We start from the raw sequence: 20,649 nt of genomic DNA on the forward strand, positions 1-20,649 counted from the left end.
GCTTTGTGGGAAGGAGAATTGTCGTAAAAGAGACCAACTGCCCGGGTGCTCGATAAGCCCGAATACGAGAAATTCTGGATCGCAAACGCTTCATAACACGCGAATAGTTTCTACCATTTTATGTAAAATTTTATACAAAATTCGCCGTCGCTCCATTGTAATTCCTCGACGATGGTCGAAAAGTCTCTCAAACGAAATTATCGTCATCGTGTTGCTACAGTCAATGGTATTATATTTAAATCAGAATATCGGAATATTTTTATAATTCGAACAATTTTTTTAACTTTATTCGAGAGAAATATTTTTGAAAATATTTGGCCCTTTTGTTATTACACGAGCATAAAGTTTTACTGGAAAGAGCTGAGCATAAGTTTTAAAAATATGTGGCCTAAAAATCTGGTCACCCAACGCTTTTTAATGCCAACTATAGTAATGGCTCTGTTAGGAATTTGCAACATAAAGCAGAGGTTCTTAAACCGTGGATCGTACGATATTTCAAAGTTTTTAGGAAAGTACGATTTGAAGTTCGATTTCGACAACTGCACCCTCGGTATTTTGTTCACCCATTGAGTGTAAGAATGTTCTGAAACGCTGGTTGGAATAAATTTGAAAACCTCTAACTCGAGAAGACAAAAAGACTATGTCTGACCTCATTTTTCTACGCGAAGTTCTTAAGGCTCGTATAGAAAGTTCACGATTTCCTGAATAAATAAACACAAGTGTTCCCGGGGGAAAAAGAATCAGAAATTTTCCCGCAGCTACACGTTCGGCGCTCTCTCTTAACAGGCTCGACTATAATAATTTATTAAACTCATCGTGGGAGTTTCAGTTGTTCGAAAAATCATTTAAATTAAAATTAACCTAATATTACATTTTAACGATCATTTTCCAAACGTTCTGTTTAAATAACGTTTCAAAGAGAAGAACTTCCGGTAAAATAAACCGCAACGACTGTTAGCAACACGATATTTATTAGTTTTGCATCGACCCGGAATGTTGATAAAAGGAAAGGGACAACAACAAACTAATTACGATGGATAAAAGCCAAGACTTGTAAATATCGCGGAGCAATAATTTACGTTCAAGGAGGACATCCGTACGAGAATAAATCCTTATAACCTTTTACTGTTACGGTCGAATAATTCTGCAAAATCGAATTCAATATTTATTGGATAAAGCGGAACGGAACAGAGATGAAATTTATGTTTCTACGCTTTGGTAAATCCTGCGCAGAATTATCGAGAAAATCTTCCCTCTGCTCTGCGCGCTTTGTCCGCCGAATTTCGTATTACATTCAATCGCGGGAAGCCGTATTTCGACGGTAAAAAACTTTCGACGAAGCTCTCGACGTGAAAACATTTAACGGATCCGCAATAATCTTCGTTCCATGGCCGCCGCCTTCCATCGAACTCAATTATCCAAGGGGCCCGCATGTCGAGCCTGTAATTTTTCGCCGCAAAAAACTTCGCGGTTCAATTTAACTTTCAGTCAGATATAATTAGAGCAGGAGCACGCGGGAACCTTGGAAAATGAATGGCTTATTGGCGAAACGTTTATTCTCCGAGCCGAGCACTGTTGAGAACAGAGAATTGATGCCCTCGAATGTCCCCGCAAGAAAATTAATTCTGGCAAGAGGTGTTTGGTTACTAACAAGGAACATCTACAAAGAGCCCTCCCCCCCCCCTCCCCTTCTCTATTTTCATAATAATTTATAGGTCAGTGGAGCAGCCAAAAGTACAGAAAACGTATTTTTGTAACATCATCAAAGTATCATTTCCTAACGCTGATGTGAAAACTTCTGATACCAGGGATTTAATTTTTAAAAAACTGTTCTCACTTTTTTATAAATAATAATATTAGGGAAACTGATTAAGAAATATGTTAAAGAATTACCTTTACAATGTTTTCAAAATTTCTATTTTGAATTCACAATTATATAGAGTTTTAATTGTAAATAATTTTATTCGCCTGTTATTTCAAATTCTAGAGATTAGATATGTATATATGCATATTTATAATATTTGATTTTATTTCATTTGATACATAGTATTTCCTTTTCTATTTTAATTTTCATTTTCTTCTAAGTGCTCTATCTATTCGATAAAATTTATAGAATCTATTTATTTCCCTCTCTTGATTTTTTTACGTTGAACTTGTATTACTGTATTTCCAACTCTCTTTACCTTAAAGCCATTTTTACAGACTCCCTTTCTTGCATGAAATTCTCCAAACCCTGTTAGCAGAAACCATTTCTCTGTAACTAATCTTCTCTATCATTACTACTTCTTGCCCTATTTAAAATCTTCTCTTTTTCCTTCAAACATTGTTTCTCTAAGATCCCACCATCCCCTTCTTTAATGCTTTCTTCGTACTCCAGTGCCCCTTCTTCTACCCTCACTTTGATTTCTTCCCTTTTACTTTACTCTAATACTATCCAATAGTGTATTTTTAGTTCTAAATTTTGAGTACTAAAAATTACAAGGACGTTACGAGGAAATCACAAACACACAGATTTTGAATGTAAACAGATATCATTAAGAAAATTTGCGTGTTTTATCTTTGAGAACACTGACCATAGTCGAAGATTATTAGTTTCATGTCATTTGGTATAACAATATTTGTAACTAATATTTTCTCAAATTAAGTGACATGTACTTTCCCTAAAAATGCGAGTAATTTAAATTTTATTTGGATTTGGAATTTTATATTAATAAATTCACAGTTTGTACATTTAGATTTAAATTATTAGAAAATAACGACTCCATATTTACAGCTCCATTTCTAATTTGTTTACGCGATCTCTATTAAATTTCTGTACCATCAGATGGAAACACCTAATCGGTATATGATTCACGATCGATTATACTAGCGTACACAACCAATTAATAGATCATTTCTTGTGCCATAAATTAATGTATTGCACGCTTCACTGATACCCAATGTTCTGGATTATTATAGTCATTGAATCGCCCGAGTACGCTAATGTTCCGTACAATATTCCACATAGGTCAGACTTACAACCAATTCTATATAAGATTTATCGAATTATGGTCCTCGCGTTATTTTCACGTCAGATATGAATTTATCTAGATTTTTTAAATTCGCCGAAAAATTTCAGCATCTTCTCGAATTTTTTTCTTGAAAGTGCGTAGGATTTTGGGGATATGTTCATTTACAAAAAATGATTGTAATTGGCCCCCGCAACCGAAAATAATTTTTTCAGAATGATTTGAAATTTTTTTATTTCGTCGAAAAATTTCAGTGAAACCTGTCAACGTATGGTCAGGCAGTTTCGGTAAGAATTTTTTTCTCGAAAATGCGTAGGATTTTAGGGACACGTCTATTCACCAAAAATGATTGTAATTGATCCCTGCAACCGGAAATAATTTTTTCGGAATGATTTGAAATTTTTTAATTTCGCCGATTTTCACCATCTACCCCCTGTTGATTTTTCAAATCTCCTTCGAATTTTCAGGTCGATATGGCAGTCAGATTAGGCCACGAATGTCTATATGGTGTAAGGTCTACCGGTATACCTCGTGTGTGCTAATATCCACCTGTGCAAACATGTCTGATTTCTAGCATGAATTTTTCAACGAGGACAGAGAATACGCCGAAAGCTGGCAAGGTAAAACAATAAAGAACGAAACTCGGCTAGCCCTGCTTTCAGACGTTGACAGTCGAAAGCAACAAAGTACGTGCACGGATCGAATTTCATCCTCTGACGGAAACCTCCGAACGCAACGGGATAAAATGTCGCCCGAGTCGAATAAGAATAAGAAATAGAAAAAGAAATGCGGAATATCCTAAGATGGGTGGGATGACTGGCGCCGGAGGCGAATCTGTATGCAAAAATAAGTTGAAAATGTAGAACAGAATTTGTTCGTGTGTTGCTTCGTTTTCGAGAAAATCGGTTCCCAAAATTCATGGGGCACACGTACGATGGAGTTGCAATTTCGATATTGGCACAAGTAGATATCAGATTTCAAAATTCATTGTTTCTAGCCACCAAGGAAATGCAGTTTAAAATAAGTTAGTTAAATAACATAATAAATGAATTTAGTAAATAATTTTATAAATTTTTGGTGTTTACAAATGCAAATATAATTACTTTTGAAATCTTGCAATATAACTGATTATTTTTCCAATTAATATATTACATATTTAAGTGAAACTTTTTTTTTTATTGGCGAATAAGTAGTAACTCTTTACAAAACATCCATGAAACCACAGAGTCATGGTTAAATTGATTTAAATTTAATGCAAGTTTTTTAGATGTTTGTGAGCTAAAAGAGCTATTCTGAAATAAAGAAACGAAGCAACTAAATTTATTTATCCTGTCTGAGAAACTAGTCAGCTCGGTTCTAAATTCCATCACACACCCACGCAGTTGGCAGAATAACTTAACCAGGTTTTGCGCACACTCTAATGGATCTTTTCTGTATAAATAAGTAAATGAAAAATAAGATTGGTGGATACGTCTGGTTCTCTATGGTCTTTTCGATGCCGGTCGAAACAACGAATGGCACGGAGCTGTCGCGTGCAACGACAATGCACCGTGTGTTGCCACATTGATTTTACACCGCGAAATATAAACGTCTGGGCCGGCGCAGATATAGAGCACGCGGCACGGTGACTGAAGTGGGGACGAGGTGGACAGAAATCTGATTTATCGTCGATTACGAGCGGTGATTGGATTCTGACGGGTTCCTGTATGTCACGCGGTGATGCATGAGTAACGCCGATAACGAGTAATGTCACTATTTGACGGCGACCCGTGCACTTATCCGGGCGAGTACTTTTCATTAAGATGTTCGCGGATAGCGACGAAAACGCGATTCACGATCTCATATTCTCTTACAATTTCGGAATCAAAACCCTTTTTCCTTTTACGAGTAAAATAAATTTCATTCGCGAATAATGAATAAAAAAAATTTTTATTCCTTCGTAAACTAATTCAAGTTACGTTTCATTCGTGAATTAATTTTTCAATCTAATCGATGGATTTCTTCAGTCATCGCGAAGGTGTAGTGTTGGGTTAAGGTAATTTACATTTTACGATTAAAATTTTTAAAAATTTGCCCCCTTGTAACACATATTTTGAAACAAGCGGAACATAAGAATTTGTTCGCCTTAATTTTGTTAGCATTTGCGCTTGATCAAAGCAGAATTCTTATTCTTCGAAGCAGCAGAATTTTAAATCGAGAAAAATAATATATTTTATTTAACCGAAAATTCAGGATCACGAAGCATGGATTCGAATGAAATACACTGACGTGCATAGTTTGGAAACAGTTGCGAGCAACTATCGAGGGAAGTGCTATTCGGGGAGAAAGAATCCCTTTTTGAGTTTCACTTTGTTCGAACGCGTCAGAAATTAAGCGGCGCTTTATCGGTTCTCGGTTTCCAGGTCGACGTTCCTGGCGAGACCTGCTGTCGGAAGGGTTAAAATCAGGCCCAGGAGTCGCGACAGAAAATTGCTAGAAAATCCCCGATCGATGAAACGAAGGTAAAAGTCGGAGTGAAAAGCGTGGACTAAGGTGGACCCGCACGGGACCTTTTCATCAGCCGGCTACTCATCCGTAAAACACGACGTCCCCCGAGCTCTCGCGTTCTTATTACACGGGGGGGTCAGGGCAATAAGGAAACTCGAAACTTACGGCACGATCGCCAAGATTGCGCACCCTGCAGTTCAGGTAAACGGTTTGGCCGACGGTCGTCGTCGTGGTCTCCCTCTTCGTCGTGTTGTCGAAGTAAGGTTGACTAAAGAGGTGCTCCCAGTCAGAAGACGGATGGTGTTCCACCACCGATCCACCGCTCTTCACCGCGCACTCTGTCAAAATCAATAAACAACGTTAAGAAGATTTTATTTCCTGGAAGTAGACCGCCGTCTCATCTATTTAGATTGTATAATTTTGCCGCACGAATGGATAGAATAATGGAAATGGAAGGAACATCGTAGGCCAGTCTGAAAGGACTGCGGAACCAGTAGCTGAGAGGGTTTCAAAAATAATTGTTTCAAACTGTCAACAATTTTTATAAATAGCATTTTTTAGAGGAATTTTTATAAATCAAACTGTCAGCAAGTATTGATTCATAAAAATTCCATTTAACTGATTTTCTTTGAAGAATTTATCCCAGCAGATTAAATGACAGATTGTTGCCGTCAATCTGCAACCCATTACACGTTCCGTTCGTGTTTTCGTTATCAGTCTGGCAAATTTAATCTGACATAACAATCTCCATGCATTTTGAAAATCTGCTATGACCAGGGCTCAGCCAACAGGGTTACCTTAATTTATAGTACGTGTATATTTACACGTATAAATCGTCCATCGTGCATTTGCTCGGATAAATGTTGCTGAATACACGAAAATCCGTTTAGTAAAAATTTCGCGAATTGAAACACGTATCAGTTAATGTACATGCGCCCTGGGGGCCATTGAATCTGTCGCGAGCATATTGTATAGTCATCCTATAAGTTTCTGCCGAATTTTGTACTAGAATTTAAAGCAACGTTTCAAACATATTGAATTTTATGAAAAATCGTGATCCCCGTCTCGTACGATAATTCTCACCCATTTTTCCGACAAAGCCATTATTCGATATAAAATTTCTTTGAAATTTCATTCAAATATTATTCAATACTATTTTTAACCAACCACTGAAAAATATGTACAAAATAACTCAGATGTTGCCTCCATTCGAATATATTTATTATATATTAAAAATGTTCTTACTATAAAAAAAGAAACGATAAATTTACTTATAAACTTTGAACTTAAGTTTCTCTCAGCAGACTGTTTTTAAAAAATACGAACGAGTTTATTTCCCAGAATTTTAATCGTGTTTTCTTCGACGCTGTTTCACGCTTCCATAATGGCGTCTTCCAGTTCTACGTTTTCACCGACAGAAAAATTCGTCTAACTAATATTTCCCATAAATTCTGTCGGAGTTGGCAGAACTCGAAGCCCAAGCAAAAGCAGGTGAAGCGGTAGAAAGATCGAGATCATTCCTCGTGGCGCGTCCAACGATCGAACGACCGCTCGACCCTGGCTGGCAGCGAACTTTCTAGAAAAGATCATTGCTATAAATAGCCTACCGCACGCGTGACGCCATTCAGTCGTCAGCGACTAAACGTGGCGAAGGTATGCACTGTGTTTCCGCGCGTGTGTCCACTTTTATTCGCAATTTAGTACGATTCAAGTTCGATATTACGTGAGATTTAAGTTTAATGTTACGTAGTAAATAAGTTTACGTGCAAGTCCCAAGCATAACAAAAAAAAAAAGTGATGGTGCAAGGAATCAGAGGTGATTTTTTATCAAGGACCTAACCTCGAAGGACATAGTTTTTCACGAAAGCAAAGTTGACTTTGTGTACCGGTACGAACTATTGCGTTAATCTGGCTCGAAATTTGTTTAAATAATTATCTAACACTATGTCATCGACGCTTTTAATTTTATTTGAAATTTGAGGTTACGAAGAATTCTCTCCGCGCCAAAAGTACGCTTCCAAGAGAAATTTTATTAAAATCAAGTGAAGATAATTTTTATAAGCCTAAATCGTGACAATAAGAGCCGAATTGAATGTTCCATGAATTAAAACAGTCATCGTAGAAATGGTGTTATAAATAGTTGAATGTTTTATAAGAAAATTAACCTTGTCCCCGATGTAGTTTTGGCGCTGATTTCAGCCGCACAAGAACTTCGAGTGATACTTCGATAGGCAGTACTTTTAGAAATGTTTAAATTGCACATGTTTTTTTATATCGTTTAGACTTCGCGTAGTTCGAAGCTGTTCGAAGCAATTTACGCTCGTGACGTCGGAAAAGTTTCGTCGAACGTTTCAGCACGCTTCTTTTCACCATAATTTCGATGTTCGATAATAAAGTCCGCGGCAGCGCCCTCAAACGTCCAAGTTATTTTGCGATGTACGTGTATGCTTTTCCCTCGACGCGAACAGCTTCGATCGCGGCGTTTTTCTTCGCGGGAAATACAGTTTTCCGCGAGACATTTATTTATCGCTAGATCGTAAACAGCGCTGCCAACTTCTAATGACTCCAATTACGGAAGAGAAGAGAGGAGACAGGGAGAATCAGCACAGTGCTACGAACGTAAAAATGTTGCAGGTTGGTATATTTATAAAATGCCAAAAAATTAATATTTCTTACTATTGATATTAATGAATGCGTTAGAATGTGAGTTTTTATTTAAATGGACTTTCTTGGAATTTGGTATGAATGGAAATAGAACTATTCCTGTGATTCTTTATAGCCAGAATGTTGAAATTTTAGAAGTTAGTATGTTTCATTTATGTATTATGGAATATGTGAATACTTGTTAATCAATCCTTTCAATAATTATATTGGTAATAGATATAGAGAGTGCTTTTATTTCCTCAGATATCTTAGTATTTATCCACAGGTATGATTGAAGAATAATAACACTTATGAGAGACTTTGGTTTAGAATCTGTGTGTATTTAACAGAAAAGTTGAACATTTCGATGAGAGTAAAATATTATATATAATTGTAATCAAATGTAAGAATATATATCTATTGCATATGGATAGGATAGATAATTATTTAACTGTGTTATCCAAGGTATCGAAGAATAGATTTCAGGATTTACAAAGTATCAAAAATTGTTTTTAGAATATCCCTGACCTTAGAAATAACAATTGTAATGCTTGACGAATTTATCGAATTTAAAATTTGTGTTTCAAGAAATAGGAAAGAAGAAGGAGCCTGTCGAATTTTGAAAATTATACAGAAATCTACTTGAGAGTGTTGCATAGCAATTATAAACCTGATTTATGTAAAATAGCCAAAAGTTTGTCTCATCATAAAAAGTCACAGTATTAAATAAACACTTGAATACATTTAGAGTTTGAGTTTCATTTTTTACATTGTTTTTAATTTATTCCATGTTCGAAAATACAATTTACCAAACTCGAAACAAAGAGTACCGGACGAAGGTCAGTAGATTACGTTTAACACTAAACCTACCTTGAGCTTGACCGGTTGAACGATTCATATTTTTTTGTAAAAAACTGGACAAAATTTGGCACCAAATTCTGGTTAGCTTCCGATGTAAATAGGAAATATATGTATAGCAAAGACAAAAGGAGAGAACCTACAGTTTCCACTGGCTCAGAACAGTCTAACAACGCGTATTGAAAATAGTTAAATTTTAGACGCGTGCAGTTTCGAAGCTACTCATGTTTTCTGCATAACTGAGCCATTGTTAGAAGCGGCAAAGCCTCCCCTTTAAAATGGTTTTTTTGTTTTTGTCGATCCGACTTTCCGTTTCGGAGATATCGTAATTTATGTAAGTGGTAATTTTTTTAATTCGACTATCTCTGTTTTCGTCTAACAGAGTCGAACCTCTTTGTCGCGCGTGCGTGGTGCAGAGGTCAATGAACTCGCGAGTGCAACAACGAAACGTAAACAAACCCTATCTCCGAAACTAGCCACCGCATCGACGCGAAACTAAAATCGCTATATCTCCGAAATTAATAAAGCTATCGGCTTGTTCGAACGCTCATTTTAAAGGACATTTCATCCTCTGTCCAATGACTATACCAGCTACTATAATTTTTGCTGTCTTTTATGTTTATTTTCACATTTACTTTGACGCTACATACCCAATGAAGTCTCAGCAATTCCTATTGATCATACGACTGTTATACGATAAAATTGGACTATAAATTGTTTATTTAATTGAAAATAAATTTAAATACAGGATGTTTGCGTAATTACTAGCCAGCACTTTTCTTAAATAGTACGTTGCCTCGTAATAGAGAAAAAGAAAGTGATTTGACCGGTCATGGTAGGAATGGGTATACATGAAGTGCCGGTAGGTTTAGTGTTAACACGTTTGAGGGTTTGAGGTTTGAAGTTGTACATCCGGTCTCAGACAAAATATTCATCCAGACTTAACAAACATCGTGGGATTTGTGACAGGTCACTGAGCCAGTGGCTACAACCGTACACACTGGCGTTTCGGCGACGAGACAATACCCTATACAAACGCGATTGTTTACACAAAAACAACCAATGTTACCAACGATTTGTCCGGGTCGATAGGGCTTGGTCAATAGTCGTGGTATGTGTATGCAGGCTCGCAGGCGGAAGTTTCAAATTCCACCAGACGAGGGAAATGTATTATCGCTGTTTGCCAGGAGTAGAATTTCCCAGAGTTGGCATTATTTTTTCAAATTTATAATAAATTTGAAAATTCAGAGGTGCTTTGTTTTTACGAGCCGAAAAGATACAATATTTTTGATATTACACGTTAAAGTTTTTATATTATATTTTCATATTTTTCTATAAAAATATTGAATTTGCCTCGACTATTGATAATTTTATGAATTCATAAAAAGTAGTGAATTTATATAAATTTCTATTGAATATTGATTAAATTAATGTACGTGATTCCTGTAATAGTGTGCACGATAACACGTATTGCACGCATTTATTAATGTAGATTTTAATATTCAATACAGTGAAATTTCATGAATAGAAATTTTAACGAGTTTTATTCCCCGGCATCTAATTAGAAGACAACCATCGGTCTAAGAGTATCCTTCAGACGTATGTATTCCAGCGTATTTTTCATTTATCTTTGTTCACTGCGAGCTCCACTTCAATTAGAATTTTCCTTTGAAGCTTTATCTTTTGCATTTATTCCCGCGTATTTTTCCATTGGTGAAAAACGTTTTCATTTGTTTCGGAATGTAATGAATGTTCTGTTTCTCTTGGTCTACGTTATCCTTGTCTGTTCTTTATTCTTTCGTTGATTACGTATTACCGTCGTATTATCTTACAGCCCATTTAGAGATTACGCGCAAATGAAACGCGTACTCTGTTATGCTTGTTTATAAACTTATTCATGGCCTTCAATAACAATTTTCTATTCATTTTATTACGATAGAAAAAAAAACACGCTTTATTAAATTTATTTCTTTGGGCTATTTACAACAATTAGTATATGCACTTTTTAATAAGAATATAAATTGTACAAATGAAACAGCTACCCTTTGCTTCGAATTATATATTCAGATTAAAACGAAAACATAAATTTGATTTGTCCAATGTTTGTTCAAAGGGCGACTAAAATAATTGCAGAATTTAATATATATTTTAACAAATATTTTACATTCTCGTTTATATCGTATAAATCTGCAAAGATTAAATTATACGAAAACGTGGAACGTTAATTAATAACCAAAAGGAATCGTATTATAATTGTACAAAAATCGTGCACGTTACGAATATCGAAAATATATTCATTTCATTTGATCCAATTAACGAATTAAAATCTGTTCCGTCGAACGATATATCGCCAACTATTCGAGAACCCTCGAAGAACGACTGTAGTAGCATTCGTTCCAAGAAAAACTGTACAAACGTGTTCGAGTGCGCGTGCAGAACGATCAGTTTACTTAATGACCAAAATTTGAATAGATAATTAATCGCGCGTATATCAACTGTTGTGACAGAATCGCGTGCTCGCGTTCAGGGGTCCTTTAATGGCCGGCGTTTGCACCTGTCGCTCACTTCGTTCGTCGCGCTGCTCTCATCTCTCGATTTTTGTGTGAAAGCGCTGCGTTACACGAAACGTCAAGTCGTCGGGCATTCGAGCACGAAACGATCGATAGGCGCGTGTAAAAAACTACAGTAATTGGCTTACACGTTCTAGCGAAGGAACTGTGGCGTGACATTCGAAAGCATTTAACAATATTAATATTAATTCCAAGGAAAGAGTCAAAGTTAAAGTTAAAAGATGAAAATTTCTTTGCCTAACAATAGTCCATGGAGAAATGCGTTTTACACCACCAACTTTGAGGGTGGGAAACACCCCCTAAATATGAATATCAGCAGCTGAAAAAGATACGTGTTCAATATTTTGCAATGCTCTATCGGTGTAGCAAGTTTCATCAAATTCGGAGTGATGACACTTGGGTGATTTGTAAGATCGAGAGCCGTTTGATTTGATTTGATCAAAGTAAAATAAATAAAATTTAGAAGACCATTATGGCACGAGTGTTGAGGATTCTTCTCACAAAGGTGGACAAAACATTTGTTTCCTGTTCTCCCTCGTATTTCAGATCTCGTGACAATGTATACCTTGATTAGGCATCGTCCTATATGTTCATAATTAACACTAACATTCGGAATCATTAACAAACTACACCACATTTAAGCAATAGTTAAGAAAGGCCTGGAACCGTTGTTAAGTTTATTAATTGTTTTATCAAAAATAAGACAAGAAGGACCGTAAATATACAGGATGTTTGGCCATCCCTGGGAAAAATTTTAATAGGCGATTCTGGAGGCCAAAATAAGACGAAAATGAAGAATATCAATTTCTTGATTGGGGATTCTTTAAAAAGTTATTAAAAAATTTCAAATCATTCTGGAAAAATTATGTTTGGTTGCGAGGGTCACTTACAATCATTTTTTATGGATTGGCATACCTCCGAAATCCTACGCACTTTCGAGAAAAAAATTCAGTAAGTGGACTTTCCCATCGAAATTAAAAAATTTTTAATCATTCTGAAAAAATTATTTTTGGTTGTAGGGGTCTATTATAATCATTTTTGGTCGACAGACATACCCCCGAAATCCTACGCATTTTCGAGAAAAAAAATCCTTACCGAAAATGTAATGGCTGACCATACATTGACCGGTTTCACTGAAATTTTTCGACGAAAATAAAAAATTTCATATCGTTCTAAAAAAATTATTTTTGGTTGTAGGGTATAATAATAATTATTTTTGGTCAATACGCAAACCCCCGAATTCCCACCCACTTTCGAGAAAAAAATTCCTAATCGAAGATATAATGTATGATCCCCGGAAATTTCATGCGTATCTTTAAAACGTCATAACTTCTGAACGGATTGAAGAATTTTAATGTTTCAAAAGGCAAACGACGCGTATTTTAGCGAAGAATATGTAGAAATTCCAAAAATATTCGAAAAGTTGATCCTTGAGCCCGCAAAATGAGAAAAACCCCATAAAAATGGTCCAGTTTTCAAACAGCCGTAACTCCTTCAATAGTGAATATATTCCAATGAAACTTTTTTCTGAAGTAGAGTTCACGAGTACCTACAAAAAAGTATTAGACAACTTTTCTGTAGGACGTCAAACAAAATTATTAAAAATCAAAAACGAGTGTTCAAGAAAAATCGACATGGGGTAAGCTGCTGAAATTTTTCGGTGAAAAAAAAAATTACAAATCGTTCTAAAAAAATTATTTTCGTTTGCGGGGGTCAATTACAATCATTTTTGGTGAATAAACAAACCCCCGAAATCCTGCTCATTTTCGAGAAAAAAATTCAGTGCAAGCGGAACTTTAAACGTTAATAACTTTTTAACGAAACCTCCATCAACAAATTAGTATTCTTAATTTTCGTCTTATTTTGGCCTCTAGAATCTCTCATTAAAATTTTTTCCAGGTTGGCCGAGAACTCTGTATAGAAGATGTGCAGCTAATCATGCAATTGTTTAATTCTAATCTTAATTATTATGTCAAACGATATAAAGCAGCACAAATTCCATCTGTTCCCATAAAGAATAAAAAGTTTTCAATTTAGACTCACTAATGATAGCTTCACACGCTTCTAACACAAGTAACATTTTAGGAAATTTAGATTGAATGATCGTAAACGTAAGAAAACAGGGTTTTCGTGTTTCACGGGAGGCGTAAAATCTGGCGAGCAGAAGAATTAAACGGTATCTAAGTATGTCATCTCTACATGTAGATCGTATTATTCGAAGGCAGAAAAAGTTGCAACTTGAAAACGAGGTCGCGGTGGATTAGTACGTTTATGTGAACTTTTTTCGTTGTTCACAAGTCTTGATCAGAGTGTTGTATCACACGATGAAAGAAGTATATCACAAAGTTTATTTTCGAACCTCCCTTCTCCACGTTTTGATATTCATCTGGAATTTCTTTATTAATAGTTCTATTCAAATGTAGAAGTCGAGATACCAACAGAAATAATTTTATTCTGCAATCTAAATTCAGTTCTATGTTCAAAAATAACGAAGTTCTTAAATACTTTGAAAATGAATTTCTCAACAACTATTAAAAAATTGACAATTTTATGAACCAAGGTAAATTCATTTTTTCTTTTATTTTAAAATCGTTACATAATTCTCTGTATTATATACTATTTTAAGAATTCATAACTCTTGGAGACGATCAATACTCTCGCCCCTATCTTAGATCCATCCCCGAAGGAGTGCAAAATAAGTAGGTAGGCGGAAAACAATTAGATAAAAGCATTCGTCGCTTGTTGTATAAACATCACACGGTAAATCTTGAGCTGGATTTCCAGCATACGGAAAAATATTCAACCAGCGTAAAGAGAACTGCACGTTGCCTTTCCACTCTCCTTGACAAATTACCACGTCTCTGATAACTTTATTCCAAGCTATTAATGATGTTTTCACTAATTTCGCGAGAAGCTTTGTACTTACCTGCAAGATATAAGTTACACCTCATTAAAGTTGGAAACATCACGAAGCTTTTCCCGGTTATGGCCCCATAATTTACAGGCTGATTCCTCGTAAACATCTTGACTCTATACAAGCAGCTAAGATCGTTTGCCGTAGTCGAGTAGCGTGTAGCAGACGGAATTTCCCGATTTCGCGATGCAAATTGCAACCTAGATGCGCCAAAGCTGCTACGAATTTTTGTGATCGTGAATGAACACTTCCCTAGAAGGAAGAACATCGAAACTGTTCGGCAAAGAAACTCGATAAAATTGATACGTTGGTAAAACAACGTCAAACCGAGGATTAACGTATGCTTTGATATTTTATTTTCCCGTTAAAACAAAGTAACGATATTTTCCCCGTGCAACAAGGACCATTTTACGCGATTTACGCGGCATGTTGCTTATTTACTTCGCGAAGAAGCTCGAGTTCGTTTGAATAATCGCGCCCCTTAATCGCGGCAAGTTGCAATCTCCGCCTCCTAAAAAGATTGAACCGAGTGTACACAGATGCTCTTTCAGGAGTTGCAACTTTTTCATGCAACGGGTGCTTGGAAACTATCCGACGGCACAGGGCCGTGTTTAGCAAGTCAACACATTAAGCTTTAATTTAAGGTTAATGGAAACTTACGTAGACACCGGTTCCAACGTGCACGCGTAAATGTTACCTTTCTATAACGCGAGCTTCGTGAAAGAATAACGCGAGGGAAAAGAGGCTGGGGGGGATGGGTCCCTAGTTGCAGCTGCAACCGGCCTTCCGGGAACTAAAAGTTCAATTTACTCTTCCTTTAAGGGTAACATGTGCCAGACGTATCTAGGTATCAATAACGTAACCCAGTTCGATTTATCAAAGATGCTGCTCTATTCTTGTCCTTAATCGGCATCTGTTCAAGATCTCCCGATGGTAGAAAAACGAAACGTCTCGGGGAGAAAGTATTTCGCGAGATAATGAGAGGTAATTGTGAATTTGTTTTGGATTTAACTGGGCTTGGAATGTGGGCCACGATTCGTTCCAACGAATCCGCGATCAGCCATCTTTGTAAAGTGCAATCTCGTGTGATAAAATTTATTATTTATAACCTATAATTCCCTCGTACTCGACTGTCAAAAAGACCCAGAATATTAAAAGAATATTAAAAATATTAAAACTGTATAATCAAATAATTATTTTTTTATTTATAGTGAAAGAGTTGAGAAAATTCTGATTGTTTTTTACGATGTTCTCGACAGTAGTTTCACAACTATAATCAAACAATTTCCTGACACTTTTTTTTCTATAATTATAAACAAGTGAGGTGGCCTGTTTTGGGTGTTTCATCCTGTATAATTAAATATAATTATATATCACATATAGAAGAGAAACTTAGAAATACGAGATCGATATCAATTCCAATTAAAAATTGCTCAATGGTTACGGATGAAATATTTGCTTTTTCTTTTTTTTTTTATCTCTGAGAGTATCAATATTTCCTGTGCACCCTGTTTATTCGGCTCGCTTGGTCTCGTTGTATTTTTCGTCGCTGCTGGTTATTTATGTAGTTTCGAAACAGGGGCGAAACACGATGCGAGATTTAAGTCTGTTTCCGATAAATTATGTTAGTGTTAAAGCTGTCACGCGAGCGTGTGTGTGCCGCAGGTACGCCGAGGGAAGCGGTGGAGTTGCGCTAGTTTCAGTATGTGTTGACTCCCAGAGCGAACAAGCCGTAATGTCGAGGACAGAACCACTTGGATTTCAGCAAGAGGTTTCGCGTTTCGTTCTCACTTAGCAAGAGTGCAAGGAGATACTTCGACGATGTTTTCGGACCTCTTTCGCTGCAGTTACTTTATGGACCGTTTCGCCATAACGTATCGCGAATGAAGGAAAGCGATCCAATAATTGGCAGAAGGCACAACAAACTCGTTCATATTTTTATTATATTAGGTGCACAAACGAATAATCCAATTTTTATTTTGAAAGAAAGTAAAATTGAATTGTTCCGTCAAAGTATTTGCCGTTACTTTCTATAACTTTAAGACAACTGATGAATTCCATCTCGGAAAAATTTTACGTTTTTGGACCCGATAAAGTCGTCAAGCCATTTTCGGATATCATCCACTGATTGGAAGTGCATATCTGATAAGGCGTGTTGCATTGACTGGAATAGGTGATAATCAGAATACGCCGGGTGCTGAAAGACATCCCAGCCAAGACTCATTATGGTGTCTTTTGTATGGGAAGCAATATGTGGCCTGGCGTCGTCATGCAACTCTCCTTTGCCAGTATACGGACGTTTTCGTTCCAATGCTTGACTCGAGCAGATTAATCGACGTTGCTAGCAGTCCACAGTAACTGTTTCATCCGGTTCCAACAACCTCATAATAGACCACGCCATTGATATCCCCCCAAATGCAGAGAAGAACCTTCTTTCCGAAGCGATTGGGTTTTGCAACCGATGTTGATGCTTCTCCGGTATTTATCCATGACTTTCTGCGTTTTGGATTGTCATAGAGTATCCACTTCTCATCGCCCATAACGATTTTCCACAAGAAAGACTTTCGACGCTGCTTATTGAGATGAGAAAGACACTCTGCCACTCGTTGATCTTTGTTGGTTGCACTGAGTTCACGCGGAACCCATTTTCCTTCTTTCTGGATCTTTCCCATCTCACGTAAGCGTTTGGAAATCGTTTGCTGGGTTACTCCTAACTATTCTGCAAGTTCTTTTTGCGTTTGTGTCGCATTCTCAGCGAGCAGTTGTTCCGAATCATCGTTGTCGCACTTCCGAGGGCCTCCAGGGCGTTGTTTGTCGATTAGACTCAAATCACCGCTTCTAAACCGCATAAATCAAAATGTGCACACATCATACGATACAACACCTTCACTGAGAAAAGAATAATCCCGATTTGCATGCTCTTATTCACTTTTCCCTTGTTGGAATTCGTAAAGAATGCAGTGTCGGATATGCACCTTATCTGTCGCCATTTTCGACTCTACTGAATTGAATACTTTTGAAGGTTATGTTGGGCCTTTCGCTAAACTATCTTTTCTTTTAACTAGCTGTATGTCAACACTATATGACCGCAAAAGAGCGGGAAAATCTATTGACTTTAAACTTGATTTAATAACTGCTCCAGATAATTTGGATTATTCATTTGTACACCTAATATTTCGTACGATAGAGGAATGTATTTATAAAGGCAAGGTTTAGAAAAGTCAGTTGCACCCCTTATTTTATCCCAGTGGTGTTTATGTACGTTAAATAAACAAAATGAATAACAGGCCTGAGTTTAAAATCGTATGAAACTTTTTTTTATAGAGATTTATTAAATATAAATAGAACTGAGAAAGATGGTTCAGCCAGTGAATAGAAAACACAGAACTCGCTCGAAAATATTTCAGTCAGATGATTTTACGCTAAAACATCGACAAGACTCGAGAACCTATCTTGGACTGTTTTGAAAACGGAAATTGAAACGGATCCACACGAATCGATCGGTGATATCGAAGTTAGGTCTAAAAATAACGCTCCAGTACCTGTGCACACTATACTCGTTCAAAATTTTTATCCAGTTAAAAATGCCGAATAAAAGATAAATGATTCAAACGTTGCTCGTTAAATGGAAACCGAAATTTCAATTACAGAATCAAATATTTCACAATGAACAAATAAAAATATAACCGTTCGATCGAATAAACGTCACGATCAAATTGTTGTACGTTGATTTTATTGATTAATTATTATTCCAGTGAAGAATCTCCCTTTTTCGGTTTATTTTACATTTGTATTACTCGAAACGATGCACTATGAAGATGTTAACAATTGAAATCATTCAGAATTGACTGAAAATTGAGATTGATCATTTTGATGCACACTGATTTCAACGTCAAGATGAACAATCTGTTTCTAACAGACAAAAAGAGACCAATAGTGTATAAATATTGAAAAAGAAAAACTATATAGTTGCATTTTATATAGTCACCACTATCTGGTGAATAAAAATCGCTGTTTGCTTAATATTCGTCGATATAATATCATATTTGTATAAAAACCCTCGACTACAGGAACGAGCAATTTTTTAAATAATTATTCTGAAAAGGTGAATGAAAGTATGCTCTTGAAAACATGTTTTTCTTCAAATTAACGCCTTAATTGGCTCCCTAGATATAGAACATCAAAGTGTGGCATTTAAAGTGCGGGGGATGTAGAACGTCGACCGAAATTCTCGGAAACGTTATGACCCAGTTTCCTTCGCGGATATACATTCGTCGCGATTAGTAATGGAGGAAAAAAAAAAAACGCTGACTCAGTTTTCACCGCTGACCATTGCTTACGTGCCAAGTTTGAGGTAAATTAGTAAAAAGGTGTGAGCGGCTAGCTCGATTGTACGAGAAAAAAAAGAAAAAGTAAAACATAACCTCGATTATTACCAGGCGACCATCCCTTTCGCTCATCGAGGTGTGTGCATTTAAATTAGTACAAAAGGTTAGAGTGGGAACCTCGATCGTGCAAGTAAGAAAAAGAGTAAAATATTACCGCGATAATTGCCAAGTGAACAGTATCAGTTATTGGGGTTGCACCCTTACGCATCTTCGATACAAAATCACGCTTACTTCGGTTACGTAACTTTTTGCAAAACAGCTATTATTTTTCTTATTTACCACTCGGTTAACTGTTTCCACTATATTGCCGGCACAACAATTTTATCTTATAACGTCGCCAGGATATTACGCATGCATCAAACGTTCTCGATTATATCGCACGTCTTTTCCAAGTCCAAGAGCATTATGTTTCCGGTATCTGCACATGTTATCTTACGAAAGACATGCTCAAAGAAAAATATGGTATGGATTTTCGGCTTCAGATGGAATACCAGAGCTATTCTGCTTCATCAATTTCCTGTCCATAGTTCCGGATGAGAAATGGCAGCGGGGGTGCATTTATCACACGCGACTTACAGATATTTAAAATGACTGTATTTTATAAAAGAGTCTGTACCGATACAACATCAAGTTACGATGAATGTTGATAAATTCGCTGGATAAGGGAAAACAGCTTTCAATAAATCGATACTCGTATTTAATTTCTAAAAGAAATGTCTCGATACAGTATTGTTCTGAATTACAGCGAGGCCCGTTGAATTAAAAACAATGCACGCCAATTGAAGTCGAAGCTACTCAGTTAAAATTAGCTGCTGCTATTTACTAAATTAATACTGTTGGAGCAAGTTGAGATAGGTCGGGTGCTCCATGAATGAAGTTGTTGGACGATGTTGTCTCTGCTCGTTTGAACTTTGCGACGGGGACTGTGTGTATTAAAATTAAAATAGTTCAAGAATAAGTAAATAGTTCTTGGTATTTGTGATCCAGTTTCGGTTAAAATATTTAAGGAACAATATGCTTGCCTTGAACGTTTCGATCATGGTTTTTGGTCCCCTTCAGGACAGTAAAGGAGTTTAACCCTTAAGTGGATTATTGGGGTCGCTGCGGCCCTCCGCAAGTTTAAACTAATAATTCCACAATATGTCAATGCAATTATTTGAAAATTTATGGAATCCTCCGTGAGCTCATTATTTTTTAAATGCTTTAAAGGAAAGTTGATTTTCATTTACTAATTTGGTAAAAATCAACATTAAGTAAAATAATTTTTAGTAACAAGGTCTGGTCACTTAAGATTAACATCTGGGATATCGAATAACGTTTTGAAATTTATAATCCTGGAAGCAATTAACGTCTGCAATAATTAATAGGAATTGCTAAAATTTCTTTGGGTGTAGAACGTTAAAGTTGATTACAAAATAAACATAGAAGACAGCGTTAATTATAATAGTTGTTATATTCATCAGACAGAGGATGAAGAGTTCTTTAAAATGAGTGTTCATTCGAGTCGATCGCGTGGTTAGTTCCGGAGATGTAAGGGTTCGAAGCGTTTGTTTACTTTTCATTGTTGACGTCGCGAGGTCATTGACCGTGCGTGTAAATAGTAAACAGTGCGTAGTAAGTTCTTGGATATACATAAATTACGATATCTACAAAACGAAAAGTCGGATCGAGATAAAACAAGAACCATTTTAAAGGGGAGACCTTGCCGCTCCTAACAGTGGCTCAATTATGAATTAAACACTAGTATCGTCGGAATTACACACGTTTAAAGTTTGTACTAC

General features: G+C 36.3%; 1 protein-coding gene across 1 annotated transcript in view; it reads right to left on the minus strand.

Moving 5' to 3' along the window:
- LOC122400096 (T-lymphocyte activation antigen CD86-like) overlaps positions 1 to 20,649 on the minus strand; it is a 187,545-nt gene that overhangs the window by 52,436 nt on the left and 114,460 nt on the right. Inside the window, exon 2 of the mRNA XM_043401333.1 lies at positions 5,661 to 5,833. Coding sequence (XP_043257268.1) covers positions 5,661 to 5,833 — 173 coding nt within the window. The remainder of the gene's footprint in view (positions 1 to 5,660; positions 5,834 to 20,649) is intronic.

Source organism: Colletes gigas, unplaced genomic scaffold (assembly GCF_013123115.1).
Source record: "Colletes gigas isolate AHSC1104 unplaced genomic scaffold, ASM1312311v1 Colletes_gigas_Sc00016, whole genome shotgun sequence".
NCBI lineage: Eukaryota > Metazoa > Arthropoda > Insecta > Hymenoptera > Colletidae > Colletes > Colletes gigas.